Here is a 25,769-nt window from a genome sequence, read left to right as displayed (position 1 = left end):
TCCTCACCTGAGGATATTTTTTTCCATTGGTTTTTTTGAGACAGTGGAAGAGAGAGAGGGAGGTGGGGAGAGGGAGAGAGAGAAACATCGATGTGAGACTCATTGATTGGCCGACAGGGGTCAGGGATCAAACCAGCAACTCAGGAACATGCCCTTGACCAGGAATTGAACCTGGAATCCTTCGGTGTGTGGGACAAAGCTCTAACCACTGAGCAACCAAGAGCCACTCTCTTTTACGAATGTCAAGAGTCTTCTGTATAACATCTTTAGCATACACATTAATTATCTATAGTCAGAGATACACTCAAAAACACATACTAAAAACTTAGATTTCTAAGATTAATTCTTCTAACTATAAGCCACAAAATTTACCCATCAATCTTCTAAATTACTTCAGGATTAAAAATGTACTTATAAGGAACAAAAAATTCTTCCCCAGTTGAGAACCAATGGTAAGGAGGTTAAAAATGTTGATTTAAAAATTTTTTACCTGTTATCAAGAACAGCAGAGTGAGAGGCATCCTCTGCTAATGTCTGCTGGAAGAGGTCTTTGTTCTCGTCAATAAAGTTCCTCTGCATTTCAGACATCTGGGCCATGACCTTTTCTCTGCGCAGTCTGGCAATCTCAGCTTTTCTCTTCCTCTCAGCTTTGTCTTTGTCTCTTGAACTCTGAAATTATGCTTCATTTAATTAGACCATTAAATGCTAAAAGCACATTCCGCTCCCCCCAACAGAAATATCTTTATTGTAAATACTAAAAACTACTCTACAATCTCACTTTTCTAAACAAAAGATTTCTTAATCAACCTAACATGTTAAAAAAAAAAAAAGGGCAGAAGAAAAAAATTGCTAAAACTAATAAAGATAAATAGTGGCACATTTCTTGGAATTTACATTTTTGTGAATAATATCAACTATTAACTTACTGCAAATAAATTTAAATAGTGAATTTGCTACAATTTTTTGTTGTTACCACACTTTATTTCTTATACCTCTTCCATTATTGTTCCTTCAGCCTCTGCCACAGAACTGGAGGATGAGCTCTTCCTCATTTTCTTAATAGCATTAAAAGTCTATGAAAAAAAGTAACAGTTATTCTGAAGTTATAAAACACTACCAAAATTTAAAATAAATATTTAATGTTTCTCACAAAAAACAAGAGTGATGCAGAAAATTTTACCTTTAATATCCACTTAATCATGTCTTTGTGGACTTCCAGGTAGGGAGCGTTCTGCAGTGTTTCCAGCATTGCTAGTATGCTGGGGGAGTTGTTTGGTGCTTCACCAGGTTCTAGGGTGGAAAAAAATAACACAATAACACAATAACAACAGCTAACACTTTGTAGTGCTTATTACTATTCACCAGAAGATGAATGAAGTTGCTTATAACTTCATTTGCCTATCATCTGATTTCAGCTCTACTCATTAGAGATTTTCAGTACTTCTTGAGAATGTGACATATCTGTACTTCATAAACAAGTTAACAACTAGAATGCTTTAATCTTTCAAAGTTGACATCTTATACCAAATGATTATTCTAACATAGTCTCTAGCAAAATTAAATAAAAGCTTAGCTAAAAAGTCTACCTGAGATTCTATAAAATGAATTAGGATTATAGGGGTGGCACTTGTGTTTAAATATATCTATTTGCCTTGACCTTTTCTTTAATAAAACCTAAATTAAAAAAGTTCTTCCTTTATGAATTCTTTCTTTTTAAAGATTCTTTATTTTTATTTTTAAAATATATATCTTTATTGATTTAGAGAGAGGAAAGCAAAGGAAGAGAGAGAGAGAAACATCAATGATGAGTCACTGATTGGCTGCCTCCTGCACGCGCCCTGCTGGGGACTGAGCCTGAAACCTGGGCATGCGCCGACTGGAAAACTGAACCACGATCTCCTGGATGAGAGGCTAATGCTCAACTGCTGAGACACGCCAGCCAGGCTATGAATTATTTCTTTATTTGAGAAAAGGACATAAAAATCAAGTCCATAACGTTTTTATTGATTTTAGGGAGAGGGGAAGGGAGGGAGGGAGAAAGCGATCGGCTGTCTCCTGCAGGACCCATGGCTGGGGACTGAGTCCACAAGCTGGGCATGTGACCTGACTGGATTGAACCAGTCACCTTTTGGTGCACAGGAAAATGCTCAACCAAATGAGCCACAATGGCCAGGGCTTAAGACCATATTCTGTTTTTGGTTGTTGTTAATCCTCACCGTAGGATATTTTTTCCATGGATTTTTGGAGTGTGTTGGGGGAGGGGGCAGAGAGAGAGGGACATTGATTGGATGCCTCCCATATGCACCCCGACTAGGCCAGGGACTGAACCTGCAACCCAGGTACGTGCCCTTGACCCGGAATCGAACCTGTGACCCTTCGGTGGGCAGGCCAACACTCTAACCACTGAGCCACACCTGCCAGGACTCAAGTCCATATAATTAAGAGAGTACATTTAATCCAATGTTAGCTAATTTAGTTTTATATTAAGAAATGTCCAATTACTTATTTTCTTATTATTTTTTTAAAAAAATTTATCTTTATTGTCGAAAGTATTACAGATGTCCCCTTCTCTCCCCACTGTAATACTGATTTTCTTGATTTAAGTGTTAACATTCTAGCAAAATGTTCCTCTTTCCTAAGAGGAGAGATTGAACTATGTGATCTTTAATATTGTTCCAGATCTAAAGTTCTGTGGTTGTGCATTAGGGGTATGATTTTAAATAGCGTGCTTTAATTATTTTAAATGTTTAAAGAGAAACAAGAATGTTCAGAGAAAATGACTGTTAAGAGGAAGAAAAGGGAGGAAGGGAGGGAGCGAGAACCTAAGGTCGTGGAATGATGAATGAATGAAATTTGGGAGTTTTCCATGTGGTTATTCTAAAGTAAAAGCACTGGCGGTAAAGAAGGCAAAAAACACTATGTTAATCCATAGGAAGATATACTGGCAGGGAAGAGTAGGGAAAGGCTGGCACCTAAGACTATAGTGTTCAGCGAAAAAAGGCAGTTTCCCCTCTCCCTCCCACTTCACTGGATGAGGGCAAAGGGGGAACACAGATCTACCAGCACCAAGAACTGTTCCTGCCCACCTCCCAGCAGAGCCGGGTATTCTCACAGTCGTTATCTTTTAGGAAGAAATGGCAGAGAACACGACACTGAACAAAGTTATAGAAACAATCCTTTGCAATCAGGGAATTCATAAATTCCTATTTACCACCTCAGCATTTAAACACCTCAGCAAATGGTTGATGCCGGTCTGGGGCAGAGAAAGTTCACGATGAGCCTGGGACAGTCATCTTTTATGCCCAAAAGCAACGTGGTGCTCAAATGCTAACAGATTGTGTCAAAAGAACAAAAAAGCCAACTGAACAGACTCCCACTGCCCAAAATTGGCAGTTTGAGCATCAATAGGAATACTGATTATAACTGACTATAAAACCCTGAATAAAAAACTTGTAATATGAAAACAAAGACAACCCTAACCAAAAAGATTCACAGTTGTCACCCCTGCAAGTAACTATCAGACCAACTGCTTATTCTGAAAATTATAAAGCAAAAGCTTCTCTTTAGAGGCAAAATAGTATGATGTCTGAAACAAATGGTTCAAAAAAGTGTGCAACTTTAAAAGCAAATATAGTAAAATACTAACTACTGAATCTAGGTGGTAGGTATATGAATATTTACGACTCCTTCAACTTATGTTTGATATTTTTAATAAAAAGGTAAAAAACCTCCCTGGCCTTTTAAAAAAGTCACAGTACTTTATATAAAATGATAATCTAATCCTTTATAGCTAATTTTTAAATTTTCAATGTTTATATAAAATAACATCAACAATTTAGAGGGAAGTCCTGGTAGTATACTTTGTGTTTTAAAAAGTATTATCTTAGAGTTAAAATGTATGTGCTATATTGATTTAAATTTTCTGTTTATGAATTAAAATTCATATATTTTAGGTATATATAGGGCCTAAGTATTTTTATAAAAATATACCAGGATCTAATACAGTACCTTTAATACACAGATGAATATATATAAGCCTCAGAAATTTGGATTCAATATGACCTATTTGGAACATATATTGAGCAAATAAAAGAGGCTATCTTACATATTTAAAATCAAAGTGTATACATACTTGATATCTTCTGAGTGAAGGTAAATGTTACTACATGCTCTTCCATGACATTCTCCAAATGCTGTTTTTCTTCTTGTAGTGCCATTCCGATTAAATGTAACACCTCAAAGAAACAGGGTTTGTAACTTTTAGTAAAACAAAAATCAAGTACATATTTTTATCAGAAATAAAAAAGAATTCACTACTGAAAAAAGATAAATCAAACTATTAAAGACTAAGCACAATGAAAAACAATTTGAAGTATTAATTTTTATTAAATTCAAACTTGTGTTCATTTTGTAATAAAGCAAGGAAACAATTTCTATTTCAGCTGGAAGAAAATTCAATGTCAAACTCTTAGGGTAAGTTAAAATTATTTCCAGATGTGACCAGCAATTCAAATAATATATAATTTTCAGTTTACTTTCCCTATAGTCTTAAAAAATCTTCTAAGAATCAATGGCCAAATAATTAGAGCTGTGAACACCTATCATGTAATTATCTAGTCTACAATGCTACCTAGTTTAATTTCTGTATCTATAAACTAAAAATCTTAATCATCTCAGAAAGAGACATATTTTATCTCTAATGCCACATAATTTATAAAGATATGCACAGTTCTTCAGTATATCTCAAAAAATTCCTTACCAGACTTCTAAGAAAATATAACTACACTGACTCTACCTGCATTTTCATTGCTCTTATCATGCTCTCCAATTTTTGAAGCAGATATGTGTGTGGTGTCTCTGCATCTTCCTTCCCATGTAGGGCTATTGTGGTTGTCAGATGTGGAAAAACTAGGTTAGCCTGAATGACATGCAATGAATGTCATATTAGGGCCAATCAATGAGAGACAGATTGGCCAACAGGACCAAGTTAATAACGACCATGTGGTATAAAAAAATCTGTCAGGCTTGTATTTTATTGTCAGACACAAAAGCAGTAATAATATATTTCCAATTAAGGTAACACTACATTTGCCTTAAGTTTTCTGTGTACAGATACTGACAAAAGTATTTTGGCTTTTACTACAAAACATATAAATAATAAATGTCTTCAAACCTACCCTTTGCAGCATGGACTCAGACCAGGCATATCCATTATGTTCTACAGCCCAGTGCAGTATTGTTCTCATGATGTACAACATGACATCTGACTGCAAGATGTTAACCAGGCTTGCAAACAGAGGGCAGAATGGAGGCAAAATTGGAGGTGGGAGTGCTGAAAATAAAGTTATTATGGTGTGTTTATTTTGTGGAAGATGCTTAAAAACTATCTCTTTATTATATACTTTTGATAGTCTTCACCCAAAGAATTATTCATTAACATACATCTTAAAGCTGTATTTTACCTGAAGGACAGTCAAATGCATAAAACGAGCTTCATAAATAGCAGTAGTACAAAGGAAAGCCTTTCTTTTCCCTAGAAATTTCTTAAAATTTGAGATAAAACCATTACGCAAGAGATGACTCAGTATCAACTATTTCTATATCATCGTATTTATTAGTCCTTTGAATGTTCACTATGAAAGCTTATATTTAAACCTCCCACTTCACCAGTGTCAACAGAAAACCATGTTTGACAAGTAAGAGACTGACATGGGAATTTTGAAAAAATACCTGTATCTTCCCTATTTTGTCTTTTCAATTTCCGTTGAGCTTCCTCTGCCTAACAAAAAGGAAAGTAATTTGGACAGAGAATTAGTAATACAAAACAACCTAATACCCAAAACTACTGACATAATCTTTGTCACATTATCTTCTGATTTTAGAAGATTTTTATCCTTAGTTTTGTAATCCGCCCCCAATTGCTATGTCAAGATTAACACCCCCCCCCCCCCCCATGGGTTCTGTCTGGCTATAAAATGCAGGGCAAACATGTACAAACCAAAAACTATTTAGGTTTGAGCTCTATGACATGCATCAAAAACCAAAAAGCTTCATGTTTAAGTTTTGTTTAATGCCATTTATTGAAAAAAGTATTTTAAGAGTAGATTGCTAAAAGGCAAAATTTAACTAGCTAAGGATAATTAGGAAAATTCCTAAATCATTATGGAAAAGCACAATGTTAAGTTGTAGCAATTATGAAATGAATATAAAATAAGCTAACTGCTTATAATACAGGTTGAAAATTTGTCTTCAAAAGCAAATAAAATACAGTTATACATGTGTGGGGATGTATATAATCATATAGATCTTATGTATCTATGCACAAGACACAGGGGGGGATGACCCAAACTTTAGGTGGTGTTATTATAACCTGTATTTTCTTCTTGTAGCTTTCTATATTTTCCAATTTCCCTACAATAAAAATGTATCCTTTTTCAATCTGTGAAAAGCAGTAACTTTTGTTTAGACTAAAACAACGAAAACACCCAAGTCAACTCTTCCCAAGGACACTTTTAATTTTCCCAATTACCTTGGACTGCTCTGCCCTTGAGAAGTGATAGAAATATAAGTTGAACTCCTTGGCACACTCTGGTTTCAGTTCATACATGCCTCTTCCTGTTAATCCAGGTTTCCTATGAAGGAAAAAAAAGAAGAAAAAAAAAGGTCCTTAAAGTATTACTGCTAAAATCATACACTTCATGAGAAAGTCTTAAATAGAATAAAAACAGAATTCTCAATATATTGCTGGTGAGTGTACGCTAGTACCATTCTCTATGGGTGAAATTGGCAATCTACATGCAAAGCGTTATATGCATCCATTTTATCTAGCACGTCCACACTGAGTTTATCCTAACTGGACAAGTGAATGTGATAGCGCAGTGGCAACAATTCAAAGACTAACAGGGAATAGGTTACACACATTATAACATCTCCAAACAATAGGACGCCATTAGAAGTGATGTTAATGTCTATATTTTGACATGTAAAGAAAGAGATCTGTAATACATTCTACCAAGTAGAAAAAGTAGGTGCAATTTTAGAGTTAAAGACTACTTTCTATATATTTTAAAAATATTTTCTCTAAAAGTATGTATTGTCTTTATAATCAGCAAAAATAAAGACATTGCCATTGGGATGGAGAGCAAGGAAAAAGCAGAATTAAGACACTGCCTCAACAACCTTAAGGGGAGATAAACTAGTTTATTGATAGGGCAACACACTGGACACTAGAGAAGGCAGCATTCAGAGGCCATCCCACAGCTTAGGTGGCACATTCAAATGGAAACAATGAAAGTAATTTTAAGGACGCTTAAGGCATTTACTTAGATCACATGCTCAGGTTATTTTTAATTATCTGAAGCTATCAGCTATGAACACCTATTCTGAATACAATGAAAATCTTCACAAAGCTACTTTAAGTTGCAGAGCACAGGGCTAGGTAATAAAAGTGAGTCAGTGAGAAATATAATTCAGAAATATATATTGGAAAATGTTACTCTCTGAAAGCAGCAATTTCATTTTTAGTTCCATCGAAGGAAGCACTCTAAAAAAAAAAAAAGTATAAAAAAAATTGAACAAAAAGAAATATAAAGTAAACTCACTTGAAATGGGCAACTGCTTCAATGACACTCTCCATGCCAGTCTCCTTGTTCTCCTAACAGTATAGGAAACAATTAAGTGTGTTCCATGTTAACAATATCAGCACTCTGAGCATTGGGCTTTTTATCTCATTAAGCCTCACACGGCAGTCCTATGAAGCAGATATGCTATTATACCAATATTTACAGATGAGGATTCTATAGTAAACATAATGATTAATATGCCATTAGGGAAATTTATTTCAGTTTGATATAATTAAAAAGAAGTCATTACTATAAAGACTCAAGGCGACAGCTTTCAAAAGGAATTAAATTAAAACAAAGCACATGTAACATTTGAACAAAATTTATGTTAAGATATGATAATATTTTGTGAAATAGTTACACTAATTTCTTATCTGTTTTCATAAAACAGTATTCCCTAAATCATATTTCATTCATGGTAAGATGTTAGTAAGAATTCTGTGAACAGAGTGTTTTCTGGCCCTAGCTGGTTTGGCTCAGTGGTTAGAGTTGGTCCCAGGACTGAAGGGTCCCAGGTTCGATTCCGGCCAAGGGCATGTACCTTGGTTGCAGGCTTGATCCCTCCCTCGCCCCGGTCAGGGCATATGCAACAGGCAACCAATCAATGTGACTCTCTCACATCAATGTTTCTCTCTCTCTCCCTTCCACCCTCTTTGGAAAGCAATGGAAAAAATATCCTCGGGTGAGGATTAGAAAAAAAAGAATTATCTGGTCAAAAATGTTTGGTAAATACAGTTGCTAGCAATTTATACAAGGCATATTCACCTTTAAAATGCTGTTTTAAATTTTATTATTCCTTATTCTAAAGTCTAAGTGATACTAATTGCTTCTTCATCTAACAACTGAGGATTCATTCCCTGCATTAAAAAGTACAACTAATTTTTTTTTAAGATTAAAAAATTTTTAGATTTTTAGAGAGGGGGATGGAGAGAGAGAGAAACATAACATGTATTACTGCACGCCTCTACTGGGGATTGAGTCAGAAACCTGGGTACATATGTGCCCTGACCGGGAATCGAACCAGCAACCTTTTAGTGCAAGAGACAATGTTCAACCGAGTACCACTGGCCAGGGCAAAAGTACAACTAATTTTTATCTTGACTTGATATTTAAGAAATAATTTTTTTTCCTTTCAGGTGTGATAATGTGATATAGATGGGTTTTCCTAAAATCCCTTATCTTTTAGATCAGTTTCTCAACCTTGGTACTCTGACCTTTGGGGCACCTGATTCTTTCTTATGGGGCGTGTGTGTGTGTGTGTGTGTGTGTATACCCACATGTGTGCATGTCCTGTGTACTGTGCAATGTGCAATGTTGAGCAGTATCCCTGACCTCTGCTCACTGGATGCCTGTAGCACCCCACACCCTGCTGAGTGCCAAATGTCTCCTCGGGGTCAAAATCGTCCCTGGTTAAAAATCTCTGTTTTAGCCCTGGCCGGACATGGCTCAGTGATTGAGCATCGACCTGGGATCCAGGTGATCAGGGTTCGATTCCCGGTCAGGGCACATGCCGGGGTTGAGGGCTCAATCAATGACTCATCATTGATGTTTCTATCTCTCTCTCTCTCCCTCTCCTCTCTAAAATCAATAAAGATATATTAAAAACAACAACACTAAACCTCTGTTTTAGGTATGTACAATTCTATTAATAGATGAAATGGTATATCTCTACAAAAGAATTTAGTGGGGATAAAGGGATTAGTGGTTGGGGTATAGATAAAACAAGATCTGTTGAAGCTGGTGATGGGTTCATTTTCTATAAAGATGTTTAAATATTTTCATAATTTAGAGTTTAAAAGAAGTATTACTGTGCAACAGACAGGTTTGAATCGTAGAAGAGTGAAACTAAGGTTCAAAGTTTTGATCTATGTTTCAAATTTGGGAAAACATTTTGAAAAGACTCAATGAAAATAAAGTCCTTTCCCAACCATAAGTTCTGGGTTTCTAAAAGGCGCGTGGCTGAAAAATAGGAGGCTGAGTACTTGTGATCCTGAGAGGAAAAATCATTACAATTAACCTATGAAAGCCCATATGAATATCATTTTACATTCACTACAATGAGAAATGGCTCACTAAGGAATCTTTGGGTGTTTCAGAAGGAAAAGGTTCTGGAAAACTTTAATTTACTCAACACAGCTGAGTAGGTATTTCTCACCCTCTTCTTTAAAATACTCTATCCACGTTCGCTTTGTACTGAAGACCCCATAACAACCCCCCTATTGGATAATAAATTCAGTTCTAAGGACTAGGTTTACTTTTATTCAGCTACTTACCTTTTTCAAAGCTTCACTGTGAAAGGTTCTATTCCTATGCTGCTTTCCACTCACAGTCCCTAGAATTCTCTTTTTCTAATTATTTCTAGTAAGAGTGATAGAGTTATACATATCCTTGAATTGTGGAAAAAGTATATAAAGTAAATCTATATATACTAAGACTAATAGGTAGGAAAAGATTGCTATAATTTTCTTTTTAAAAATGTAGGTACTTACATCTTCAGGTAAAGACTTTACCAATTCACTATGAGCCATAGGTTTGATGCTCAACTGATGGATAATCTCTCGCTTAATTTCATCTGTAGCATTCACCTGTCCAACTCCAGGACAAAATCTCTCTCCTGTCAACAATGAAAAAGTATATTTACACATACATTTAATATAAACAAAATACTTATGTGATACATACTTATAATTCACACAACACAATATATTTTTCTTTCTGCACAATGGAAAAGCAATGACTGGGTCTGGCAACAAGCTAGGGGAGAGTAACTCCCAACCATACTTCTGAGTCTCAGGAACAACTGGTGAGCGCAGGCTTTAGACAGTGGAGAGAGCACTTTGGTTGCAATTTTGAAAGAACAAGATCAGAAGGTAGAAGGGTTAGATGTAGTGAAGACTTGGTAAGGCAGGAGTTGTACTAGTGCCTAGGGACCTGCTTTCACACCATCTGCCACATGGTAGCAGCGAAGGAGAGCCTTCCGCTGTCCTATCTAGTGGCAAATGAGATATCACCTTCTAAGACCTCCTTCACTGGTATCACCTCTTGACAGTTGCCAGGAGTCTCTGCGACATGGACTGTACAGAGTCTGAAATAGCAGGGGAGGTGGGAGAAGGTAAAGGATGAAAGAACAGAAACGACGGAGGCAACAGGACTGAAAACACAGGCAATAAGATGTCTGCATCTATCAGCTACAGGTCTCCATTAATTTGAAGTCAATACAACACTTCTGCACCACAAACCATGGAGGGAAATATAGCTAAGATATAAAGTCACAGTAAATAGCTCCTAAATATCCTATTCTTGCTAAATTCTCCTGTCCTTGGCCCCACCCTGAAAAACACCCGAGAGTCTTCCACTGTATTCTGCTCCAGCAGCTGCACGCTCTCCTTTTCCCAAAGCAACAATGCTGTTTTCTCAATATTACAGTAACCAGAGAGGAGAAAAATCGTCCCCTGGAACTGAGTAACCATTCAACAAAAGAAACATGGGTCAGATATTCTGAATTATTTGCTACCACAAAAGCCAATATAATTTATAAATGTCTCAAACAATTCAAACTTACCAACCAGCATTATAATGAGGTACAGCATTTCTTCTATTAGAGTATTGTTTTGCTGAACTATATCCTGTAAACGTGGTGGGGGGATAAAGATCAGAGATAAGAATAAAGATACTGTACTATTAACATAACAACAACAAAAGAAAGCGGCTTCTTTAATGATGTGTTGTAGTCTCATGAAACATGCTCTTACCTTATGGGCAATCTCAGAGCTAAGTCTTTTTCCAAAGTCTGGAGTACTGAAAATCTGATAAAGTTCAAAGCGGCTGAGCATTATCATCAGGAAATGATTTGGATCCATCATGGAGACACCTGTCTTTTTTTGTTTTTAGATGAAGGAAAAGAGGAAGGTCAAAAGAACTACTAAACAATTAGTGAGAGATATTTTGGTTTGCACATGAGAAAGCAGTTACTTGTTCATCAATCCCAATAAAAGATGGAAACCCTTTTAACCCCAATCCCTACTTGTGGTAGCTCTAAGTACAGACAGGAATCTAAGCTAGTAAAACAAAACAAAGCATAAACAAAACAAAACAAATCCCTAAATCCACACATCAGAATAATGTGGATTATGTCCTCTCTTCTTTTTAATGCTCTGAATTATTTGTATCCGTCTGAATTCAATTCTAAAGTTTTATTTTGGGGTTTTCTCAAGGCAAATTCAGGGAATTTTAACATAGTTAAGTACCATGGGTCTTGGAAGTCAGTTTAAGGGGTCCAGGTCTTTAGTCAGAAGAAAATGAAGAAAGGATGGCTTTCAGGTTTCTTACTTTAACAACTACATAGATCGTTGAACATTTCCCCAATATAGGAAACCCAAGATAGGAAGAAGGTATGGAGGAAGTAAGAGGAGTTCTACTTTGAACATGTTATTGCTAAATCTGAAATGTGTCCAGAAAATCTAGATGGAAATGTTCTATAGCCTGTTAGCCATATAAGCTTGGAGTTTAGTAGATGAGACTGGGCTAGAGTTATATATCTGGGAGTGATTATAACTGACTGGGTTCTATGGAATTAACGGGAAGAAAAATACTCCCCATACCTTTCAGTTTAATGCTCTTAATTCATTACCTGAAGCATTATTATATCCTTGTCAAACATTTCACGTCTGCATTTCACATTATGGTAGTAATAAATCTAAAAATAAAAATTGATAATATTGGGTAAATAGGTTTTCATTTGTGCAGCTCCCTCCTCTTCCCATCTCCCAAAAGAGCACACGGGTTTTGGACAAGTGTGCATGAACACACACATAATGTGGTTTCCCCAATAATTAATACTATCTTAATAAAGATTAATTAAAAATGTCCAGATTACAGTGGTCACTCCATGGTTCATGTTTTACATCCAACTTTCTGGGATTTTCAACAAAGTTGTTTCCACAGCTAACAAAAATGGGGGAAAAACATACACCAAGCCTTGGTGAGATTTAAAAGTTAAAAACATCAATTTCAGAGCTATACTAATAGAACTTTTATCTTTTAACCCAATTTAATTTAAGTAGATAAAAATCTGAATTATTTTTTTAATTTTTATTTTTCTAAAAATATATCTTTATTGATTTCAGAGAGAGTAAGGGAGAGGGAGAGAGAGAGAGAGAAACATCAATGATGAGAGTCATTGATCCACTGCCTCCTGCACGCCCCCGACTGGGGATCGAGCCCACAACCCTGGCATGTGCCCTGACTGGGAATCGAACCTCGATCTCCTGGATTCTAGGTCGATGCTCAACCGCTGAGCCACACCTGACCGGGCTGAATTTTAATTTTTTTTAAATATCCAATTTTGTTCTAAAAATGATTGCAAGTTAAGACTCAAGAAAAGTGCATTTCTACCTTTGATATTGTTTCTTGACAAAGTATGGTTAAAAATTCTAAAAAACTTTTTTGCTTTAACATATTTATCTTCTCAAAAAATTTTAATATAGGTACTCAACTTTCAATGACTAAGTATATTAAAAATTACATCCTTCACAGAAGCCAAAGAATGAATCAAAAACTCTCCTTAGAATGAAAAGACACTTACCTGGTTTACTAAAGAGAACCCATTTCTTCTCCACATTCCTGCATGTACTTGGGCACATAAAACAAGACACCTAAGAGGGTGTTCTATCAACATGGGTGGGCTAAGTTCACTCTGTACAAAAACAAAAACACAAAAGTCTCAACTCTATAAAGAATGTTGTCTGATAGAGATGGAAGCATTAAATAAAACACAAGTTAAAATTATTTCAAAGTATTTTGTGTGATGGTTAATTTTATGTTAACTTGGCTAGGCCATGGGACCCAGTTTTTGATTAAGGCCTGTCTAGATGTTGCTGTGAAGCTCCTTTGTATACGTGATTATTATTTAAATCAGTAGTCTTTGAATAAAGTAGATTACTCCCTATACAGGGGTGGGCCTCATCCAATTAGCTGAAGGCCTTAAGAGAAAAGACTGAGGTCCCCTCAAACATAAATAAACTCTGCTTCCAGATTGCCTTTGGACTTCAGACTGCAGCATCAGCTCTTCCTTGGGAATCTGTCCTGTCCTGTCAGACTGTCCTGCAGGCATATTTCAGACTTGCCGGGTCCCATAACTGCACGAGCCAATTCCTTACAATAAATCAATCTCTATCTCTTCCTCTCTCCATACATAAACACAGGAATGCAGACACAAACACACACACACACTTACACACTTCTTTTGCTCTCTTTATTAGTTCTGTCTCTCTGGAGAACCCTGAATAATAAACTTTGTTTCAAAGTGATTTCATATACATGAAGCATAATAAACAGGTATTCACTTTTAAAGTTAGTACTACTTACTAGAGGTAGAAGCTCTGGAAATTTATATGCCACTTCACTTTTGCTTAGCAACACATGCAAACCTGCAGGAAGAACAAACCAAAAATGTATTTTTATAAGTGAAAATCTTTAGGAGAAAAAACCCCCCTAAATATTCACTCACCTTTATATCTAACTTCTTTTCTCTTTGAGAACCTACCATGCTACAAATTATGATACAGAATAAACTGCATCCATAAATAAAGCTTTATTTTCATGAATCTCTGTATCCAAGGCACACTTAGAACTAGTCTTAATTACATGTACCAACATACACTGATGACATTTTATGAAGTAAATATTAGGCATAGAAACATAGCAAGAGCACCCATATAATGATCAAAGCAATTTATATATGTCCTGCCAGCTTTAACAGTCATAATTCACTGGGCAATGGAGTTTCTTCCCATTCAAAGTATTGTAGTGAGATCCTTCTGGCATCTGAACAGAGAAACTGGACCTGGGATTCACTGCACTGATCCTGACCTCAGAATTAAGTTCTCCAGAACTTCCAGTTTAGGATAAAAGCCTCTTTAGTTCCTAAATGCAAAGGGCTCTTTCATGGCTCAACCTTAGATAATAATTCTGTTAACTAAGAATTAATTATCCTGTTTATATTGTATAAACAGAGAATGCTTTTTACAATCTTATCACTAACTGTTGCCCACTCGGTCAAGCCTGGTTTGAGGCTTTCCTCATTCAAGAAGAGCTGCATTACAAATCCCATTCTAATAACTTATACTCAGCACTTGCCACTCAAGCTCCATTAGCACACACTCCAAGTTGTTCTTGAACTGTTTTGTGTATGTTTACTTTGCTCTCCAATTAGATTATGAGCACTGAGGCCATTTGTCAAACACAGTGAGACAGAAGGCTCAAAAATGTTCACTGAGAACAGCTGAGGGAGGATAATGAGGTAGGCAGAGATTGGTACATTTCAGAGTACTGACTATTTTCTCTGTGGATAACTATCAGCATCAGCTATCACCCATACAACCGTATTTTTAAAGGCAGAAAAAATCAGCAGCTGAGCTGGAGAAAGGACTCACTTCCCTGCATTCCAGCTGAATACCTTTTTACACTACGCTGCCACTTGCCTATGTTGAGGATCAAGCTCAGTTATGCTCAAAGCACTTAGAAAAAACAAAACTGGGCCTGAACAAGTTTTAGGAATTAAGGGATTTCTTTTTACATTCTCAACTTCAGTCCAGGTACTTATTTGCTGTGCTACTGAAATTCAGATGTCTAAGTTTTCTTACATCACCATGGTTGCAGTAACAATCCAAAGGCTGATGAAATGCTATCAGCGGGATAATGGGGACAATGTGATAACGCTCAGAACGATAAAAAAAAAGAAAACAACAAAAAATACGCTTTCAGAAATGACAGAGGGATCATTACTATTGATCCCCTGGACATTGGAAGGATAAGAAAGGAGCACTGTGAACAACTCTATGCCCACAAGTTTAATAATTCAGATGAAATGGACCAATTTCTTGAATAGAGAAACTACCAAACTCACACAGGCAGAAACAGATAACCAGACCAGCCTGTTATCTATTAAAGAAGCTGAATCAGTAATTCAAAACCTTCCAAAGAGGAAAATATCACATCCATATGGTTTCACTGGTGAATTTTACCATATATTTAAGGAAGAAATAATACCAATTCTCCACAATCTCTTACATACACACACACATACACACAACCACTTTCACATCATATTGTTACTGAGCTACGCACTTAACATAAATCACAAATTCTGCAATGAGTAAAAATATCTAGCTTTCCATCTTCTCCTTTCTATTCAGGAACTAAAGGGAACAATAATTATGTGAGTAGGGCAAGAATTCCTACAATCAAGAAATATGGACAGAAGTGTCTTAAAATGAGTCTGCAGAGATGGACAAGTGTGTATTCAAAGTTTTTGGCTGCTGTGAGGTGGCAGCTTCAAATATTCTACAAAGTATAAACGGCTTGTAAATCAACTATTTATGATGAAAAATCTATCACCCCAACTTGGGACTCACTCCTGACTGGCTGCTTAAAAAGGTTATCAATAAATGATTAAGAAAGAGCTCATATGAGATAAAATCTAGGGTGGTTTCAATTTTGTCAGCAATAACTTAAGTGACAGGCTGATCTGAATTGTAACAGACTTTGAAGCTAGGTTGAGTTAAACAATAAAACACGGTGTCTACATTTAAGAAGTCTGAAGAAGCACTATGGTACAATTGTTACCAACATGGCTTCTGATGCCAAACTACCTCAAAATTCCTACTCTGACTCTTTCTTGCTGTGTGACAACCAAGCAAATCACCTCTGTGTCTCAGTCTTCCCATATGTAAACTTAATTATAATACCTACCTCACAGACTGATGTGATGATTTAATAAGTTGATGCACATCTCAGACTAATGCGTAGTATGTATTCAATAAATACTAATCACAAACAACAATTTAAAAGATATTTTCAGTGTTTTCTTGGGGGAGAAATGCTTTACCTGCAAGTAAGCGAGAAACTGGGAGGTGAATGCTAACTTTTTCTTGAGAAACACAGTATCTGATAGTTTCCACTGAATGTCCACAAATGCTTAATGTGACTGGCTGTTCACCATCAGTAAAACCACCATGACATTGCATCAATACAGCAAGGCATTTCTTGTAAGCTTCAATTAACACTTTTTCCTAAAAAAGAGGGTTTTCTGTAAGTTACTCAAAAGGCTGGGTTTCTACAACATTGAATAAGCACACTGAATTCAACAATGAGTAAGTACCTCAAATACTAACACAGGCAAAATCAAACCCAATTTTCCCTTCCCAACTTGGTCCCTCTTCTAGTGCCCTGTCCCAGTGAATGACATCTCTGTACAGCTGTGGAAATCTAGAAGTTATTCCAACACCTTGCTTTCCCTCATTCCCTGATCTATCACCAAGCAGTCAAATTTAAATTTATATGAGATAAAATCTTTTAAATTTCTCTCAAACCTGGCCACCGATGACCTCCAATAACTCAAAGGAAAGCCAGTCACCACTCTATTAAATTCCCTGCTTCTACTCTTGCTCCCCTCCATCCACTCTCCACACAGAGTAATTTTTAAAAACGTGTAAATTGGATCATGTCACTTTTCTCCTTGGTAGTCTCTAATGATGTCCCACTTCAGTTAGAATAAAATCCAAACTTCCTTCCATGGCCTCCAAGGCACTACAAAATTTACTTAAAAATCTGTCCATTTCTCTGCCTTCAAGCCCTATGCTCCAACCAGAGCCTTCTCACAGCTCCCCTAACAACCACACTCCTCATCACAGAGCATGACGCAACTGTCCCTTAGTCAGGAATAGTCCTTACTCTTTGATCAGTTAACTCTGATCTGACACATAGCTCAGATCTGAGAGAAGCCTTCTCTAACCTCCCAACTGAAACAGGTTCTCATCTAGAAGTTTTGGCCAAAACAAGAACAAATAATTTTAAGACACAGGAAAATGTTCCAATAGTACAACTTTACTTTTAGATAAATTTAGAAACTATGCTCAAAATCTAGATGGGATAATGGAAGAAATAAAGACAGCAACGTAAGAGAAAGAGAGTATGAATTATTTCTTCCTCTATATATTTTCCAAGTTTTTTTTCAAAAAGAGACTTTAGAATATCAAATTTATACGTGTAAGAGGAAAATCTGCTGTTTTATGAGCTAAGTATCACCACTATCCTCCCCAAAGCTCCTCAAAATTTACTTAAAAATCTGTCTATTCCCCCTGCCTCCATTTATCTCCTATCTCCTACCCCTAGAAGACACTCACGTCTAAAGCACACCAGTCCTGCATCATTGAAATAACATGTGTTAATTTCATTTGCAATGTGAAGGCTGCTTCCCACTCTGGTTCCATTTCAATATGCTGTCCTACTTGACGTGTGATTGGATCCATTCCCTTAAAGAAAGTGAAAAGATTTTAAATGAATTAAAATTATATTTGTTCTCTTTACTTAAAAAGTAATGTAGAAGACATACATACTGATTACAAAAACATATAAAGTAAAAGGCTTAATAGGAAGTTTCAAGTAGTATGACAAAGTCCAACTTCTTAAATTACATGTTTAACTAACATCCTCTAAAATATAAATTAAAAATCCCAGTGAAGTATATATAGCAAATTATTTTAGAAGCAATCTTCTATATGTTTTAAACAATAAAATGAATACTTCATTGCAACAATCCTTCAAATTCCTTTTTAGGTCTGTTACCTATAGGAAAATTATTAGAAGAAACCTGACAGGCTTTTAAAATGTTATTAAATTTATAAAAATATTTTATTCAAAATGAACAAAGTAGACATTGTTTCTATAGATACCCAAAACAGCACAAGACACAGAAGTATTATTATAAATTAAACTCCCACAGAAAAATCTCAAATAAACAATCTAACCCTACACCTAAAAGAACTAGAAAAAGAACAAGAGAAGCCCAGAGGAAGTAGAAGAGAAGAAATAATAAAGATCAGAGTGGAAATAAATGACAGAGAGACTAAAAAAACAATACAAGACATCAGTGAAACCAAGAGCTGGCTCTCTGAAAAAAATAAACAAGATCAATGAACTTTTAGCCAGACTCACCAAGAAACAAAGTCAGAGGATCCAAATAAAATCAGAAATGGAGATATAACAACTGACATCACAGAAGTACACAGGATTGTAAGAACATTCTATGAACAACTATATGCCAAAAATTTAGATAACCTGGGAGAAATGGACAAATTCCTAGAAACATACAATCTTCCAAAACTGAATCAGGAAGAATCAGAAAACCTGAACAGACCAATAACAACTAATGAAATTGAAGCAGTAATAAAAAAACTACCAGTAAAAAGCTCTGGATGGGATGGCTTCACAGGCAAATTTTACCAAACATTCAAAGAAGACCTAACACCTATTCTCAAATTATTCCAAAAATTCAAGAGGAAAGAAGACTTTCAAGCTCTATTTTATGAGGCCATCATTATCCTAATTAAAAAAACAAATAAAGGCACTACAAGGAAAGAAAATATCCCTGATGAACAGATAACTAAAATCCTCAACAAAGTATTAGCAAATCAGATCCAGCAATACATTAAAAAGATCATACACCATGACCAAGTGGGATTTATTCTGGGGATGCAAGGTTGGTACAATAGTCACAAATCAATAAATGTGATATATAAACAAAATGAAAGATAAAAAATCACATAATCATATCAACAGATGTACAAAAAGCGTTCGATAAACTCCAGCACCCATTTATGATAAAAATTCTCAGCAAAGTGGGGATAGAGCGATCATATCTCAACATAATAAAGGCTATATATGAAAAACCTACATTCAACATCACACTCAATGGGCAAAAACTAAAAGTGTTTCCTTTAAGATATAAGACAGGGATGTCTGCTTTCATCACTCTTATTCAACACAGTACTGGAAGTTTTAGCCACAGTGATCAGATAAGAAGACAAAATAAAAGGCATTCAAAATGGAAAAGAGGAAGTAAAACTAAATGCAGATGACATGATATTGTACCAAGAAAACCCTAAAGATTCCACCAAAATCTACTACATCTAATATAATAATTCAGCAAAGTAGTGGGATACAAAATTAATACTAAGAAATCAGTGGCACTTTTTTTTCTTAATCCTTACTGAAGATATTTTTTCCATTGCTTTAGAGAGAGAGTGGAAGGGGGAGCAGGGGGAGAGGGGGGAGGGGAGAGAGAGACACACACACACACACATCAACTGGTTGCCTCCTGCTCTCCCACTGACTGGGACGGGGGACTGAGCTTGCAACCGAGGTACATGCCCTTGGCTGAAATCCAACCAAGACCCTTCAGTCCTTGGGCTGATGCTCTAACCAGTGAGCCAAACTGGCTAGGGCGAGAAATCAGTGGCATTTTTATACACCAATAATGAACTACCAGAAAAAGTAACTAAGAAAACAATCCCATTTACTATTGCAACAACAAAAAAAGGTACCTAGGAATAAATTTAACCAAGGAGATAAAAGACCAGTACTCGGAAAACTATAGAACATTGAAAAAGAAATAGAAGACACAAACAAGTGGAAGCATATACTGTGTTCATGGATTGGAAGAATTAACATTATTAAAATATCCATACTACCCAAAGCAATCTACAGATTCAATGCAATTCCCATTAAATTACCAATGGTATATTTCACAGATTTAGAACAAATATTCCAAAAATTTATATGGAATCAGAAAAGACCCTGAATAGCCTCAGCAATATTGAGAAAGAAGAACAAAGTTGGTGGGGTCACAATACTAGATATCAAACTCTAGTACAAAGCCCCTGTAATCAAAATAGCCTGGCACTGGCACAAGAATAGGCATATGGATCAATGAACTGAACAGAGCGCTCAGAAATCAACCCACACCTTGACGGTAAACTAATATTTGACAAAGGAGGCAAGAGCATACAATGGAGTAAAAATAGCCTTTTCAATAAATGATGTTGGAAAAATTGGACAGGTACTTGCAAAAAAATCAAACGAGACCACCAACTTAAACCATACACAAGAATAAACTCAAAATGGATAAGAGATTTAAATGTAAGTTGTGAAACCATAAAAATCCTAGAAGAAAACAGGCAGTAAAATCTCAGACATCCCTCATAGCAATATTTTTGCCGATACATCTCCTAGAACTAAGGAAACAAAGGAAAAAATAAATAAATGGGACTACATCAAACTAAAAAGCTTCTGTACAGCAAAAGAAAACATCAACAAAATGAAAAGGAAGCACACTCTAGAGAACATATGAGCCAATGATAAATATGATAAGGGGTTAATTTCCAAAATATATAAAGAAATTATACAACTCAACATCAGGAAGATAAACACCCCGATTAAAAAATGGGCAAAGGACCTGAATAGACACTTCTTCAAAAAGGACATAGAGGTGGCCAAGAAATATATAAAAAAATGCTCAATGTCACTAATCATCAGAGAGATGCAAATTAAAACTACAATGAGTTATACTATATTATATAAATATCACATCAAGGAAAAAGAAATAAGGAAACATTAAAAACCCTCAAACATTTTAGTTTCTTAAGTAACTGACAACACTTCCACGTAAGAATATTAAAAAAAAAAATAACCCTGCAAACTCCAAAGATTGTTAATGGTGATCAAAAGAAAAACCTAATACAAAAGAACAGTAGAGCCCTGGCCAGGTGGCTCAGTTGGTTGGAGCGTCATCCCGTGCACCAGGAGGTTGCGGGCTCGATCCCCAGTCAGGACAAGTAGGGGAGGCAACTGATTGATGTTTCTCTCTCACATGGATGTATTGATGTTTCTCTCTCTAAAAATAAAAACAAACAAACAAAATAAACATGTCCTCGGGTGAGGATTAAAAAAAAGAACAGATGACTGAACCTTTGCTAGGATCTCATTCATTCTACACCTTTCCAAGAGTTTCCAATTAAAGAGGCGCTTCTTGGGCCAAATTGTAGCCATACAAAATCACCCTCTTGGAGATACACCCAAAATGAAATAAATGCATGGACAGAAAGATGGTCAGTTCAATGAACAAGAAGCAACAACAAAAAACAAAAAAAAAAAAAGGAAGAAAGAGAAGAAAAAGGAAATCGAGTATTTCCTTTTTAAAATGTGTCAGTTTATACATACCTGCATACATTTGAGTAATTCCAAAAAGGCATCAAATCCTTCTAGGAACTTCTGCCTCAAATCATCTGACCATTCCGTTGGTTTGCTAATCAACACATACCTGAAGAAGATAAAAGTATCAATGAATACATGGATAAACACTGACATTTTACAAGTTGCAACTGGTTTGATAATTAAACAAAAGCTTACTTGAGGTCTAAAATAAGGCTCTGAACTCTCCTAAATTTGAAGGCTTGTAAAGCAGTGTATCGTTCAAACTGAAATCTACCCTGGGCATCTCGATGTCTCAAATGATCCATAAAAGTCTTAATGATGATGGTCAGCAGGTTTTCTTGTGTGATGAGCATCCGAGCCTAGAACAAAGTGTATCAGAGTACATGGTAATCAAAACCTATTTACTGGGAAGTTAGGAAAACCACCAACATTGGCTAGAGCTTTCAGTTTAAAGCTTTTCAACACGATTATAGTATAATATCATAAATAATGCATTACTGTGTATTTCTAAATAACAATTACTTACTCCAATTGCCACTTGTATGAAGCAAAAATTATATCACGGAGAAAGATGCCAGAATGTTAGGAGACAGATCCAAGGTTCATTATTCAAAGATAATTCAGAGTGGGGGGTCTGAACCAGGCTGCAAATTTTCCTTAACTGAGACATTTAGACACCTATAATGGTATGGTATAATTACTCTAGGATCCACAGGTTTATATCACAGATTCTGTAGAACTCAGTATAAAACTATTATTTCCTCTCAATCTCCTTAGCTGAGATTTATTTTTTGTTTCTAAGTATAGATATACATACCTATGTATTTTTGAGTAAGCAAATACACTTAAATGATGCAAAAAACAACAGGTAAAAAATGAGTCTCCTAGTTCTTGAGGTTCCCCTTGCTAAGGCAATCAGTTAGGTTTCCTGCATATTCTCCCAGAGATGGTATATGTGTATAATAATAAACATACATATACATACATACATTTGTAATACATGGATTGCTAAGTAGATGAAAGTATGGATACGTATAATTATATCCACCACCCCAAGAATAGCGTATTATAAACACTGTTCTGCACTTTGTTTTTCCACTTAATATATTTTAGAGACTGTCCCATATCAATTCATATAAATTCCCTCATTCTTTGTAACTATCACTAGGTATACTTTTCTATCATACTTTATTTAGTCATGCCCTTACTGGTGAGATATTTGTGTTTTTTCCCAGTCTCAAGTTATTTATTACAAAAGATGCTACAATAAATATCTTCCAACTCTATGCAGTTGGAAGAATATTTATAGTTTCCTAGAAGTGGAATTATTGGGTTAAGGTATATATACATTATAACTTTTAGCTGATATCACCAAATTGTTCCCTCAAAGAAGCTTACCATTTTATTTATTTAGTTTTATCTTTATTGTTGAAAGTATTACAAATGGCCCCTTTTATCCCTCATTGATCCCCTCTACCCTGCACCCCGCCAGGCCTTCAGCACACTGTTGTCTGTGTCCATGGGTTATGCATATTTGTTCTTAGGTTGCTCCCCGTCCGTCCCCACCTTCCCTCTGAGATTTGTCTGTCTGTTCCATGCTTCTATGTCTCTGAATCTATTTTGTTCATTGGTTTATTTTGTACATTAGATTCCACATGAGTGAAATCATGTGACACTTGTCTTTCTCTGCCTGGCTTATTTTGCTTAGCATAATACTCTCCATGTCCCTTCATGCTATCCCAAAGGGTAAGAGATCTTTCTTTTTTCCAGCTGCATAGTATTCCATGGTGTAAATGTCCAAGAAGATGCTTGATATGATTTCAGTCTTCTTGAACTTGTAGAGACTTGTTTTGTGTCCTAACATGTGGTCTATCTTTGAGAATGTCCCATGTGCACTTGATGAGAATGCATATTCTGCAGCTTTGGGGTGAAATGTTCTGTAAATGCCAATTAAATCCATCTGATCTAGTGCGTCATTTAGAGCCACTGTTTCCCTGATTTTATTGTCTGGAAGATCTATCCAGTAAACTCAGGGGGGTGTTAAAAACCCCTACTATGACTGTATTGCTGTCTATCTCTCCTTTAAAGTCTTCCAGAAGTTTTTTGTTTTTTTTTTCAGCCTATGCCTTTTGTTTTGAGGTGGAATTCTTGTAGACAGCATATATTTGGACCATGTTTTATTACCTACTCAGCTATCCTATGTCTTTTGATTGGAGCATTTAATCTATTTATACTTATCTATTGCCATTTTTCTTCTTTATGCCTATGTTTCTCTGAAGCTTACCAATTAATATGTCCATCTATAGTGTGTGCCTTCCCCTCATGCCCTCAATGATGTAATGCAATTTCAAACATTTTGATCTCAACCATTCTGATAGTTTTAATATACATCTTACTATGAGTGAGGTTGAACTTTGTAAAAACAATCTGCATTTCCTTTTTTGCTACACAGTAAAGTTAGAAAAGTCTAATATTACTTTGAATGCCACATATTACTCTAATCATGGATTTCTCCCCTCTTGTATAGCCTAACTAGGTTCCAAGCTGTTATTGGTGCTAGGTGACTATTTAACTAGGTCTTATATTAGTCAATATCATGTTTATTAGCAATACAGAAAGTTGCATCAAAAAGTAGGACCAGCCCTGGCTGGCGTGGCTCAGTTGGTTGAGTGTCGTCCCAAGCACCAAAAGGTCAAAGGTTCAATTTCTGGTCAGGCCACATGCCAGGGTTGTGGGCTCGATCCCCAGTAGGGGTTGTGTAGGATGTTTCAATCGATGTTTCTCTCTCAAATCAATAAAAACATATTTTAAAAAAATTAGAAAGAGAGAATGGGGCAGAAACCACATTTGAAGAGAGGGTGGGTCCAAAATTTCCAAAACTGGGAAAGGTACAAGCCTAGAGACTTAATATCTACAAATTCCAATACTGTGAATATAAAGAAAACCACATCTAAGTAAATCATAGTAAAACTGCTAAGATCTAAGACAAATGCCAGTAAAGTTATTAGGCATTCCAAATGACTAAAAATGAAAAGGGGTAAATATTTAAAAAAAAAACCAATAAAATCAAACAATAGGAATAGAACTATGTATGACCATATAATGGCATTATCAGACAATTACTTTAAAATAGCTATGATTTACATATTCTGGAAATTGAGGAAAAGATCAGAGAATTTCACCAGGAAACTAGAATGTATTAAAAAAATAAAAACAACTTTTACTTCAGGGTTCAGGGAAGATGGAGTAGATGTACTTTTTTCTAGTCTCCCCATTAAGTGCAACTAAAAACTCTGGACATGATATGCAAGTAGAGCACCGGGAGACTCTGAAAGGCGGAGAGAAGGTACGCTGGTTAGGGACCTCGGGATCCAAGGAATGACACAGAAGAGTTCTTTGTTTTCACCTCCCATACCCCAGACTTGGAGCTGAAGAAGCTGGTAATCCGCAAATGCCAATGGGCATAGACTTTAAAAAAAAATGCCCCCTAAAAGCCTGCTCCTTCTAGCCACAGGGAAGGAGTAACCTAACAAAACAGAAAGCTTTCAGACAATAACCCCTCCAACTCCAGCCAACCTCCACAGAAACAACTGTGACTCTATCCGCACTGCACCCCCAGAGGCAGAGTGGGGAGTCTGGACTTCCACTCTCAGGCTGAAGCGTGGTGCCTGACTGCAGTGAGGACGCATCCGTAACCTCCAGGGCAGCGCTACTCAAAGTATGGGCCACACGCCAGAGCCCTGACAACTGCTTGTTGCCAGCTGTGACGAGTCTGCACAAGAAGGCAAAATCAACTACTTAAAACAGTTCAGCAGACATTATTTTTCATAGCAAGATTTTTGCTGAAATCAGTAGTGTATTGTTTCATGTTCTGGTACAAACTGTTTATCTTTTCATAACTGACACTTTGGGTAAAACTGCTCTAGAGTGACCCTTCAATGTATCAAGTGAATGTACAACTAACAAGTTAATAAAGAGGAAAAATAAAATAATAAATATTTAATCCAAAAGAAGGTAAAAAAGGAGAGAAAAAGAAACAAGATAGGTGGGTTAAACAGAAAAAAGTCATAAGGTGGTAAATATAAAGCCAAATAT

At 36.0% G+C, this 25,769-nt stretch overlaps 1 protein-coding gene across 8 annotated transcripts in view; it reads right to left on the bottom strand.

Moving 5' to 3' along the window:
* UBR2 (ubiquitin protein ligase E3 component n-recognin 2) overlaps positions 1-25,769 on the bottom strand; it is a 93,210-nt gene that overhangs the window by 25,413 nt on the left and 42,028 nt on the right. For all 8 annotated transcript variants that reach the window (XM_081140956.1, XM_081140955.1, XM_081140958.1 and 5 more), the window contains exons 12-29: positions 21,870-22,033; positions 21,681-21,780; positions 17,807-17,935; positions 16,510-16,693; positions 13,989-14,050; positions 13,207-13,317; positions 12,253-12,318; positions 11,375-11,497; positions 11,185-11,248; positions 10,112-10,236; positions 7,602-7,654; positions 6,530-6,632; positions 5,731-5,779; positions 5,178-5,332; positions 4,133-4,235; positions 1,181-1,290; positions 993-1,073; positions 491-669 (exon numbers count right to left, since the gene is read on the bottom strand). In XM_081140956.1, the coding sequence (XP_080997082.1) occupies positions 491-669; positions 993-1,073; positions 1,181-1,290; positions 4,133-4,235; positions 5,178-5,332; positions 5,731-5,779; positions 6,530-6,632; positions 7,602-7,654; positions 10,112-10,236; positions 11,185-11,248; positions 11,375-11,497; positions 12,253-12,318; positions 13,207-13,317; positions 13,989-14,050; positions 16,510-16,693; positions 17,807-17,935; positions 21,681-21,780; positions 21,870-22,033 (1,961 nt within the window). The remainder of the gene's footprint in view (positions 1-490; positions 670-992; positions 1,074-1,180; positions 1,291-4,132; positions 4,236-5,177; positions 5,333-5,730; positions 5,780-6,529; positions 6,633-7,601; positions 7,655-10,111; positions 10,237-11,184; positions 11,249-11,374; positions 11,498-12,252; positions 12,319-13,206; positions 13,318-13,988; positions 14,051-16,509; positions 16,694-17,806; positions 17,936-21,680; positions 21,781-21,869; positions 22,034-25,769) is intronic.

Source organism: Miniopterus schreibersii, assembly GCF_964146895.1.
Source record: "Miniopterus schreibersii genome assembly, chromosome: 6".
In the NCBI taxonomy this organism is placed as follows: domain Eukaryota; kingdom Metazoa; phylum Chordata; class Mammalia; order Chiroptera; family Miniopteridae; genus Miniopterus; species Miniopterus schreibersii.
Note: the sequence above shows the minus strand (reverse complement) of the source record. Positions and strands in the feature narration are given on the sequence as shown.